General features: G+C 44.3%; 4 protein-coding genes; 3 read left to right on the forward strand and 1 right to left on the reverse strand.

Annotated features, from left to right (window-relative positions):
- Positions 1-1,867: 1,867 nt before the first annotated feature.
- FFUJ_06557 (related to cell wall protein PhiA) lies at positions 1,868-2,539 on the forward strand (the record flags this gene model as incomplete). XM_023579896.1 has 2 exons in its annotated part: positions 1,868-2,210; positions 2,262-2,539. The coding sequence occupies 2 exons, from the start codon at positions 1,868-1,870 to the stop codon at positions 2,537-2,539; spliced, it is 621 nt and encodes a 206-aa protein (XP_023432652.1).
- A 1,688-nt stretch (positions 2,540-4,227) lies between these two features.
- Positions 4,228-5,676, forward strand: FFUJ_06558 (uncharacterized protein; the record flags this gene model as incomplete). Its single annotated transcript, XM_023579897.1, has 1 exon — positions 4,228-5,676. The coding sequence occupies one exon, from the start codon at positions 4,228-4,230 to the stop codon at positions 5,674-5,676; it is 1,449 nt and encodes a 482-aa protein (XP_023432653.1).
- Positions 5,677-6,114: 438 nt separating this feature from the next.
- FFUJ_06559 (related to ferric reductase Fre2p) lies at positions 6,115-8,594 on the forward strand (the record flags this gene model as incomplete). XM_023579898.1 has 7 exons in its annotated part: positions 6,115-6,561; positions 6,608-6,648; positions 6,697-7,002; positions 7,055-7,284; positions 7,334-7,395; positions 7,444-7,502; positions 7,613-8,594. The coding sequence occupies 7 exons, from the start codon at positions 6,115-6,117 to the stop codon at positions 8,592-8,594; spliced, it is 2,127 nt and encodes a 708-aa protein (XP_023432654.1).
- A 59-nt stretch (positions 8,595-8,653) lies between these two features.
- On the reverse strand, positions 8,654-10,927 carry FFUJ_06560 (related to heterokaryon incompatibility protein (het-6OR allele); the record flags this gene model as incomplete). Its single annotated transcript, XM_023579899.1, has 1 exon — positions 8,654-10,927. One exon carries the CDS (start codon positions 10,925-10,927, stop codon positions 8,654-8,656), a length of 2,274 nt encoding a protein of 757 aa, XP_023432655.1.
- Positions 10,928-11,257: the final 330 nt, after the last annotated feature.

Consider the following 11,257-nt stretch of genomic DNA (forward strand, 5'->3'; position numbering starts at 1 on the left):
TACTATTAAAATGGCATTTAATTAAGATGCAATTCTATCTTAAAATTATACTGGCTATTTAATCTAGAGAAAGAGATTTTTCTTTACTTTATTCTTAACCTAGATTTATAAGGATTTCCCTCCTGGCTATATAATATAAAAGATATAGCTAATTAATTACTTATTAACTGTAATGCATTACCTATTAGCTAGCGCTAGGCTTATAACTTTATTATATAATACTAAAAGCTTAAAATGCATTTTTTTTATAAATATAACTACTAAAAAGCTAAATATAAAGATCTAACTATTATCTGCAATTAGTTTTAGCTTATAGTAAATATAATTATAAAGTATAGTATTTAATTAAATAATATTTAGAACTTTAATAAGACTGGCTTTTTTATAGGTATAATTGCAAGTAGGATAGTTATTATAGGTTTAGAAAGGCATTTAAAGTTAAAATTAATATAGCCTAAAAACCAAAAATAGATTATAGTTATTTAGGCAATTAATGCAAAAGGCTAGGTAATCTAGCTATTTATTATTAATATAGGTTAATATTACCTTATTAATTAGTATTAAAATAGTAACCTTCTAGGCAATTAGGCTATTATAATAACTTAAAATAGCTAGATTAATAATAAAACCGGTTTAGAGTAGCTAAAGCACTTTAATCAGTATATAGTTAAGTAATTAAATAGTTACTATTATCTTTTAATCCTTAATAGCTATAAAAGTTATTACTTTATTAAATTTAAGAGATATTATAAAGAGAAGAAAATTATCTAGCTTTATATATTACCTTATTTCTTTTATTTACTTTAGCCCCTTAATATTAGGTGCTTTAATATACTAAAGAAAGCTTATAATTAAGAAATAGAGTATTTAATTAAATGCTTTATTATCTATATTTTAAAGATTAAGTTCTTTCTGGCCTTTTATACTGTATATAAGGCTATTATAATAGAAAGAAATATCAGGGAGGCATTTAAAGGAGCTAGGCTTATTTCTCTTAACCTAGAAAATATAATCTTAAAGCTTAATATATAGCTATAAATACTAATGCCAGTTAAGGAGGCAGCTAAACTATTAACCCCTTAGGCTTTAAGGACCCTAAAGACTATACTTAAGGCTAGATTTTAGTCTAAATACCTTAAAAGATGAATTAGAAGGTATTAAAGTAGCTCCCTAGAGTTAATTTTAAAGGCTTTTTAGTATCTTATAAAAGGAATAAAGGCTATTATATATAAGGTTACCTTATTAATAGCTAAGGTTAGAGACCTTTAAAAGGCAAATAAGATATTAAGCTAGCGCTATAGGGCAAAAAGGACTAGACTATAGAAAGGAGGGGTTATAATAGTAAATTAAGTAAGGGAAGTAATTAATTAAATAGATATAAATATATAGGTAGTTAGGAAATTATTAAGAAGTAGTAGTTAAGGAAGGTCAGTTAGGCTAGGCATTTAGCGATATAGTATATATAGTAAGCCTAAATATAATATAAGAATATATTAGGTAGTAATTAAGATATTTAGGGAAGAGTATAGTAAGTAGTTTTAATTAATTAATTAATTTATTATATTTTTATAGTAATTTCTAACTTAAGGGTATAAAAAAAGTGTTATACTTACTTGCATATTATACTTACTTATTATATACGTTAACGGTAGGTAATATTAAAGGGCCAAGTTTACGATAGGGGATATCCCCATTTAAAGAAATGATGTTAATAACTGCCGTTGCACTCCTCATTCGTCAAAAGATCAACTGAAGATCCCTTGGGACCTCATATTCACATTTATATAAGTCCTCACCCCGATCACTTTTACCTACATTATCACATCAACACATTCAAGTTAAACAACAACGCAAAACATCAATCAAAATGCAGTTCAAGACTCTCTTCGCCGCCTCTCTCCTCGGCCTCGCTGCCGCCGCTCCTACTGAGGAATGCGCAAGCACAAAGACCGCCCCCGCCAAGTCCGGCAACTCTCCCGCTCCCAAGACCTTCGGCCTCGTCGCCCTGCGCTCCGGCAGCCCTATTCACTTCACGCACTTCAGCGCTTCTGAGAACGGCTTCTTGCTTGGTCTTCCAGCGGATAAGCAGAACGCTACCTGCTCTGGCAAGTCTGACGGATCAGCTGTCTTCCGCCTGAGCGAGGGTGAACTGTACCTCTACAACACTGGCAAGAAGCAGCAGCGCGCTTACACCGATCGCTCTGGAATGGGTAAGTTATCGCCTTACGCCCATCAATTAAATTGTTGCTAATATCGTGTAGGCCAAGGTGTTCTTCAATATTCTACCGTTACCAAGAACCCGCTTCCCGAGGCGTTCGAGACCAAGGGCTGGAAGATCGACAAGTCTGGTAACCTTAACTTTGCCGATGCTAGCGGCTTCACTGCATGCCCCAACGGCCCTGATGGCTCTTGGGCCGTTTGGGTTGCTACAGGTAACTCTCGCCCTGGATACAGCGAGAAGGAGTGTCTTGGATTCAACGCACGTGTTTCTGAGATTGAGCACGCTACTAGCTGCTTTTACTCCGAGTACTCCGGTTAAACAGACATTTGGATGATTTTATGTATATAGACTTAGCGCGTATATCTTTCTTGTAAACTGAGATTGTGTTTATTTTTACTCTACGTCTAGAGATCACATTTATGCAAATGCCTCAATCCTTATTCTGGAAAATTCACATATCACACGTAGCCCAAAGTATGGGCTGCTAACGATTTGACTTATCTGACGAGATAATGGCGCCAGAGAAAAGGATACTAACAAATTTCTTTACGTCTTTTGCTGCGTTTCTCATGCCACTGTCCTTTGCGTGTTGGGACGGGTCCCAAGGTGAGCTGGAACGATGTATTTCTCTAATACTGCAGGTAAAAAGTTTTTACAAACCTCACTCAGTAAAGGAATTTTAACCCGGTGACTCTTAGCCGGGTTTGTTGTGCATAGCTGAGGTGGTTCCTGATGAATAGGTAGAAGTACAGAAATTGTGCATTGCACAGCCGTATTGGCAACTGATGCATGCGAGCAGAAGTGAGCGCGATAGGCTGAGAAAGCCGCTACTTAGACTAGCCAGTGTAATAATTTATAAAATTTAGTACAATCAACACTAAGTTTAGGTAAAATATCCAAGACTTTTAATAAGTCGTTGGTTATCGATCATCACAAAGACCGCAGTGACTTCACTCCTTCTAAAGGCAGATCACCAGTGGCATCAGCGGCTCCCTCCCAAGCTCCAGTAATGGATATTATGATCTTGGTCTGGGTGGTCCTACTTTACTTGCCTTGATCAAACTCTCGCAGTCGCAGTCGCAGTCGCAGCAGCAAAAATGAGCTTCGAGGCTGTGACAGGCTTTGTGGTCAAGTACTTGACCGGCGTGGCTCACTTGGTGACGATAGCTGAGAAGGCAGCCATGGCTTCATTGCAGTGGCCCGGCAGCTTGAAAAGATCATGCATCTTAATATTACTCGAACCTGGATCAAGGGATGAATCAGAAGTGTGATGCAGTAACAACGGAGCAGAATATGAACAACTGAAGCGTCGCCAGCCATTAAGAGGAAGAGGCTATTCTGCAAACCTATTCTTGTTGGGTATGCTCTTCAATCTTCGCTATCGAAACCCCTGGCATCTTGAAGCTCCCCGTATTACGTTCAGCCGCCCCGGCCGACGTCAGACGTCAGACACTTCAATGCCAAGGACCGAACCTCCACGAGAGGACGTACTACAGTTCCCTCCGACAAGGAAAGCCGCGCTTCCAGGTGGGAACTAAAATTCCGGGGGTCAATGGCGTTTAATGCTTGCAAGGTGGCCGATGACTGGGTAGACGCGGACGAACATGTGGCTCCACCAAAGCCTAACGCATTTAGCATTTCGAGTGGCGTACTGACGCCACTCAGCAGTCTTCGACGACATAGAGTTTGCTTCGGAGAGAGAAAACGTTCCTTGAGTGCGTGTAGGGTCGATGGCATCAAGGAGACGGCGACCAAGGACGGTTCAAGACGGGTCAATACTCAATAGGTCTCCGAGTTGAGAAGGGGGGGAGACTGAGATGCCTAGAAGCCCAAATACTAAGGTATAACCTAAAAGATGATACATTCGAGTGTTCAAATTTAGTGTTTACATACAAAAGTCTATCACGCAAAGTCCACCCAGTGGGGTTTATAAATAATGCCAATCGCAACATCTCTCTCATCCTCTTTTTCACCTTATATCATATCTTTAGCCAAAAATCCCCAGAATGAACATTCAGAAGTGTTTCAGGCTTCAGCACCATCACACGTTGCCGTGGGCTCTACGACATCTACGTCGTTTTCGACTAGGGACTGACACGTCACGGGTGCCTCTTTTTGACGATAATGAATCGGGGACCTGTGTACAGGCAACGTCCGGTCAAGAGTACGGAGCGACAACGGAGTCTCTCCAACCCCTGGAGCCTCAACACCCCCCGACGCAGACCTCATCACTACTGTGCCTCCCACGAGAATTACTACTTCAAATCATGATCCTCTCACCGCATAGTTCTCTTTATATGGTCTACCAAACCTGCGGCTTCTTTCGTCATCTACTAGGCGGCTTTGAATTCAAATACTTTCGACTAGAAATGCTGCGAAGCAATGAAGAAGCGTACTGCATTACGAAAGCCGGATTCGACGAGCTATTTATTGTCAAAAGTCTGTTCCGCCGCAGAAGTCTGTGCGATCCTTGCGGCAAACTCTTCGACTCTGGCGAGCTTGATAAAAGGCTTAGAGCTCTCTGGAAACCAGTTCTATGTACTGGGTGCAACAGACGCCATCCAGAGCTTTTATTCCCTCAGGGTCAGCGGACAGAACATCGCTGCGTCGGGCTCCTTGGTCACTTTGCAGTTTGCAAACATCTCAAAATATCCGGCAAGACGCTGGACATACCCTGGCGAAAGATAGAGAGGCGAGAGGATGATGAGGTGGTGATGACGTGCAAACACCCTGATCATGTTTCAGTCTACGATAAATATGACGGTTTATTGAGCGGTCACATATTTCAGCCACGTATCAAATATTGGCCTACATTAACAGGTTCGGGCAGCGAATATTCCAGATCCTTTCCGATGGTGAAGATTCGTCGCCGACAAGATGTCGACATCGGGAAATTGAGGTCGATATTGTTGAAGCAACTACAAGAATTGGACGGCGATGGGCTGTGCCAACATGCATCTGGCCAACTCGAATCTATCGCATCTTTCATGACCCTGGACAAACATCGTTGTCTTTCCAAAGGGTCGACATGGTGCCATAACCATGAATGTCCTGACTGCACCTACGCTTGTAATGAGTGTGGAGCACGATACCGCTGGGTCTGGGAAAGGAATTGTGTCATACTTCGCATTCGGATGAAGAAGTATTTCTTTTACCCAAACTCTATCAACTGGCTCTCAAACCTCAGTTTTGAAACTGATGAGCACCCTATTCTCAACAAGGATACCAAGAATGTATTATGGTGCTCCAGTCCTGGTTGTGGTACAGGCTCTGGAGAAAGATGGTTATTGATGGTGGAGATTTTCCAGAGACATAACCTATGCTATTGCGTGAAAGAACGTGAGCTTGAGGTCCGTTGCATGACTTCACTGGATAGGCTGTTTTTAACACTGGAACATCAGACTTTGCAAGATGTAAAATATTGGCGTGCAGGGCATGGACCCGGTGGGTATTGAGATTTGTTCCTTTAAAAGGGCTAGAAGGAGCAGATAAATGTAAAGCCTTTACGGTTTTGATCTTTCTCTTTGTGTTGGCAAGAAAATGAGACGGCAGCTCATTCTGCTCAGTGATATAACAGACGCTTATTTTCAATAAATATCTATTTAGATATCAAGCTCTCTATAGTTAAGAAATTTAAATATTATATAAGAAAAGTAATTCCTGTCAGTAGATGTATTAGAAGATTTAAAATATAAGTTTATAAACAAAAAAGGCTAGACGAAGCTATCCCTAATAGGTGTAGTGTAGTGGGTAAATCAGATCATGGGAACGTCTCTAGCTCCACTATTCCACGTGATGGTTTCCTCTTATCTGATCAAGGTTTTAGATCTGATAAACTGCTCAACTTAAACCCCTGCGTCTCTCCATCTTTGATCAGCCCCAACGGCGGCGCCATGAAATTCGCAGCTTCTTTGGGCGCGCTGCTCGTCAATCTCTCACTGTGGACGCTTTCCCTTGCAGCCGAGGACAGATCTCCTGAGCGGGTATGCTACGACGCGTGTTTCGCGTGCCTAAAGCCCGTGCATTTCGACGACGTGCTCCGAAACCAAACGGGTTTTACAAAGACTTGCTACAGTCCCAAAGCGATACTATCGCTGTATCTATGTCTTGATGTGTATTGTACTCCTGGAGCGGTAGAGGTAGGGCTGGGGTCGTACAATGAGACGTGTCGAGAGCAGGCGCATATTGTTTTACCGCCGTTTGACGTGATTTCGAATTATACAGCCGAGGATGTCAAGGGAGTGAGAAGATTTGAGCAGAATGAGACGGATAAGGGGGTTTTGTTTAGAGAGGTTGTCGTGCCTTCTGAGCATTGGTTCGGGATCTGGTGGGATACTTTGGTAGGTAACTCGAGAGTGAATTTGGACAAGACTGATTGTGATGCAGGACTCTGTGGCATATACGTACACTTACCATGATGTCTACGGGTAGGAGAGTCCCTCCGGTATGTTACTCAGAGTGCTAAACATTGACAGGCGCGCCATGATCACTTTTTGGATAGTCGTAGTAACCATCGGTGTCTTGAATCATGCAATTCTCCATATCGCCAACCTACAAATGGTTCGCAACTATTCTCCAAGATCAGGCGGAAGATTTTGGAACTTTTACAATTGGGCACTCAACCGAATCACGGTCCCGGCTTTTATGGGGAATCGATGCGCGCAGAAAGTCGGCTGGGGAACAGTACCTCCCCAGGTACAGTCTTGGACTCTTTTTGCTTTCCTCCTTCTCAACATCGCGTTGAGCATCCTTGGATACAGGATTGTGCCAGTGAATATGTAGTAAGTACCTGGAAACCTTGAAACACATCGCTTGTGACTTACATTGCTACAGCTTTCCATCGACGGCAAAACAGATTCTTCGATATGTCTCAGATCGCACGGGTATTATATCGTGGGCCAATTTCCCTGTTATCTGGCTATTTGGCATGAGGAACAATCTCCTTATGTGGCTAACTGGTTGGGACTTTGGAACATATAACAACTTTCACCGCTGGGTTGCGCGAATTGCAACTCTCCAAGCCGTCGTCCACTCTATTGGGTATACTTGGTTGATCGTCTTAGGTTCGTCAATACCGCGACTTGGACTACTGGCATGCTGACTATCTACCAGAGGGCGGCTGGGAGTATTATCTATTCTGGTGGAACTACATGTTCTGGTGGGTTGGCGAAGTGGTATGTTTTCTCCCATCGTGTGCATGCAAATCCGCCTAACAGGCCTAGGCAACGATCGTCATGTCTCTTCTCGTTGGAGCATCATTCTACTGGATCCGGCGTCAGCAGTACGAACTATTCTTGGTCGTGCACATCATCATGTCAATCATCCTCCTCATCACAATGCTTGCGTAAGTCTAGCCCTTCCTATCTCTACCAGCCTTGTCTAACAAGCCAGCCACGTCTCCATCTTCCAAGGTGAATACGACGTATTCTTCTGGGTCCCCTGCTTCATCTGGGTAGGCGACCGCGTCATCCGTGCTCTACGCATCGCGGCTTTCAGCCCAAAGCTCTGGGACACCTGGGCTACATCCATTTACCATCCAGCCTCCAACATTGTTAGACTTGTCGTTCCGTGGTCAAGCAGCTTGTATAAGCCAGCACCGGGAACATTCTACTACATCCATGTTCTCAACGGACCTCGTTGCTGGGAAAGTCACCCCTTTACCGTGGCAATGGTCACAGATGAAGGGCAGCGTGGTTCAAAGTTACTGGGCGAACAAGTTCCCCTGCTCGACGGCACTGTTGCTGAGCAAAGCTCGGATCCCGTTGACTCACAAGATATACTCAGCGACTCTCGCACAATGACATTCCTGATCCGTCCCTATGACGGCTTCACCTCCAGACTCCGCGACGCAGCATCAACAGTCTGGCCTAAAAACGTCCCTCAGCGCGTCCTTGTCGACGGTCCGTACGGACACACTCGTCCCCTCCATCTCTTCGACAACGTAACTTTCATCGTCGGAGGCAGCGGCATCGTCGTTCCCCTATCATATCTCCAACGCCTCACCGGCCCAACGGCCCCTCGGTCCGTGAAAATCCACTGGGCCGTTCGCGAACCCGCCTTCGCGCTCGACGTTCTACAAACCGACATCGCTGACTCTTTGGGGAGCACGAACCTTAGTATTGAGATACATCTTACGACACATACGCCCCAAGATGAACTGAGTGAGTGGCCGTCGCAGGTTACCTTGCGAAGAGGAAGGATAGATGCTTCGGATGTGGTGAGGAGGAGGAGTGAAGAGGCGATGGGAGAGAGTCTCGCGATTATTGCTTGTGGACCGGCGCAGATGGCGGATGATGCGAGAAAGACAGTTGCTGATTTGTTACGAAATGGAGTTATGAGGGTAGAGTACTTTGAGGAGAGCTTTCAGTGGTGATAGAATACACTCAAGCGTTAGACTTTATATAGATATGTTCATGATACTCATTATGGCCGTCAGTAAATCGCGATATCTACAAGTTCATCCTCGTTGGCGGCTACCTCGCCGTACATAATACCATGAGTATAACACTCCCCTATAAGCTTCCAACCGCTGTTGTACTCTCTGATGATAAGTGGCGTGTCACAGCCCCTCAAGAGGACAACTCTATCTTTAACTTCAGCTGCACATGTCCCCAATCCCATCCTGCCATTCTTTGTCCCAAACAGTCTCCTCCACGCCATCGTATTAATCGCCCACGACAAAGCCTCCCGCTGCGACTCAGTCGAATTATAGTAATTATCACCAATAGTCATCCTCAATCTGGTAAGCCATTTGTTGTGCCCAAATATCAACTGCTCCAATGTGTAACCGCATAGACGGAGATGCTGATTTCGTGCCATAAAGTCATGCAATCCGAACCCGTATGTGTACACGCCAGCAACGCCTCTCTGCCATAGTTTGTGATCAAGAAGCCAAGAGTAGGTCTCTGGTGCACGAGCTGTCTCTTCTGATGTTGTATCAGCCACTATAGTTCGCCAGAGTGCCTCCCGTGTAGCTTTTATATCTCCGTAGATGCTGCAGTTCGAGGCAAAAGTGTTGTCAGGATAGCGCCCATCACATTCGTCGACGTGAAATGCGCTCAGTGAAGTGATGGTATCTGTAAAGATGCCCTTCAAAATGAGAGCCATATTTGAAATAGCTGGCCTTGAAATCGTCGAACCAAGGTGTCTGTCGGCATGGTACATTCCTCGAAGCTGTGCGGTTGGCGCCGGTGAACAGGACCAGCATATTGCCCAGGAGGGAAGGCTATGCTCGCAAGGCGTCCCGACAGGAGTCTTGTCCTGTAGTCTCGTAGCAGTATCAAGCATTATTAGTAAAACCGGTGCGAGGGAGCGATTTCGTACAGATGGAGGCAGGCTGTCTGAGGTTCTCTTGAACGGAACATACCCGCCATGACCAGAAGCTAGGCGTAGAATGTTCATGTCACCTTTCGACAAGAGCTCCTCCGTGAAATTGGTATAAATGACTGATAGTGAGAGTTTGTAGTCAGGCTCGATGTGAACCCTATCGGCGATAGCTTTAATACCAAGAATACCATAAACCCTATCCTTCTCTTCCGTAATAAGAGAATCACGTGCAATATTCAGTGCTCGTACAAGGTCTTCCCATTTAGTTGATAGAGGCGCAAGTCTTTGGTTGTTTTGGATCTTCGTCATGGTCTGATGAATCTTCCACATTCGTTCTGGCGCCCAAGTTCTTTCATGGAGAAGTCTGTCTCGGGCGAACTCAAACGACCATGCTGGTAAAATCCGTGGTTGAACAGTTTCGAGAATTTCACGCCCGAACCTTGACTCGTCGGCGGCTATTATCCCGACAGCTCTGTAGAGATCATTCCACGAGATACATGCGTTACCGCAAATAACAGGACTGTTCATGTTGCCCATTGCAACTTCTTGGACAATCCACATTCGGCGCCAGTACGGCCTTGTAAAGAAGTGAAACAGGGCTCTGTAAACATCCTTCTTCATCGAACTTTTGTATCTGGGCCATATAATAACCAGAGGGCGCAAGTCAACCGAGAATTCTTCAGTGTAGAACCTTTCCATCGGCTTCGTTTGCTCTGACTCACATGCTAGCCAGTACAGCGCAGATATAGCTAGTGAGCTATCATGCTCTTCTGGGCCGAGCCATATGACAACCTGCCACGCTGATTGGTAAATGTCGCGCATTCTAGTGACTTGCTGGCTGCGTTCATCTAAGTCGGCCTGGTTGATACAGATTGCATCGATCCAGACTTTGAAGCCTTGTCTAATTCTGATACTTCGACTCAGTTGTGCCAGAGCAAAGTACAAGTTTGGTCCAACTTCAAAAGCAACGCCGTCGACTGTGATGAGATACGGAGGCTCTCCTTCTTTTCTCTTTGGGTATCCCCATACATATGACAAGGCGATGAAATCGCCCCATTTGTATCGCCACGGTAGATCATTTTCAGCACCGAGTACTTCTACAGTCGTAGAGCGTGTGCTGCCTTCGCTTGCATGCGGATCTCTGCCATTCTTGAAGAGGGCATCGGTGTCGGGTGTTGCAGATAGCTCAGGCCACGTTCTTCCTGCCCCTTTGAACTGTTGAGAGGTAAAGTCTTGTCCTGTCGCTGGCAAAGAAACATGTTCAAGTGAGCATATTATTGGATGACGCTTGGCGGTGCTGGTTATGTCTTTAGCCGGCTGGATCTTGAGAACACGGACCTCGTCACCATGTAAGGGGAAATACAAGAAAGGCGATGTCATTCCGGATCACTGTAATGAAGAGATGTCATGTGAAAATTCGAGTATCCATGTCTTCCCCATGATTTTGTCCGCATGTCAGGCCTCGGCGCTTAAAATGGGGTCGGGATAGCGAATCGGAAAGACGCATTGTAACCCTGTCAGATTGACGGTAGATAGTAGATACGACACATCAACCTTTCAGTCAATTATGTCTTATATTCCATAGCTTGGAAAGACGTGCTGATGGGAGAGATGATAATTGAAATTCTTTCGATTTAAGCTAGGTGTAGACAATCTAGTGAAGTACAAAGCTAGACTGATGAAAATAATCATCAAGATAAAGGGTCCAAG

Source organism: Fusarium fujikuroi, chromosome FFUJ_chr06 (assembly GCF_900079805.1).
Source record: "Fusarium fujikuroi IMI 58289 draft genome, chromosome FFUJ_chr06".
In the NCBI taxonomy this organism is placed as follows: Eukaryota; Fungi; Ascomycota; class Sordariomycetes; order Hypocreales; family Nectriaceae; genus Fusarium; species Fusarium fujikuroi.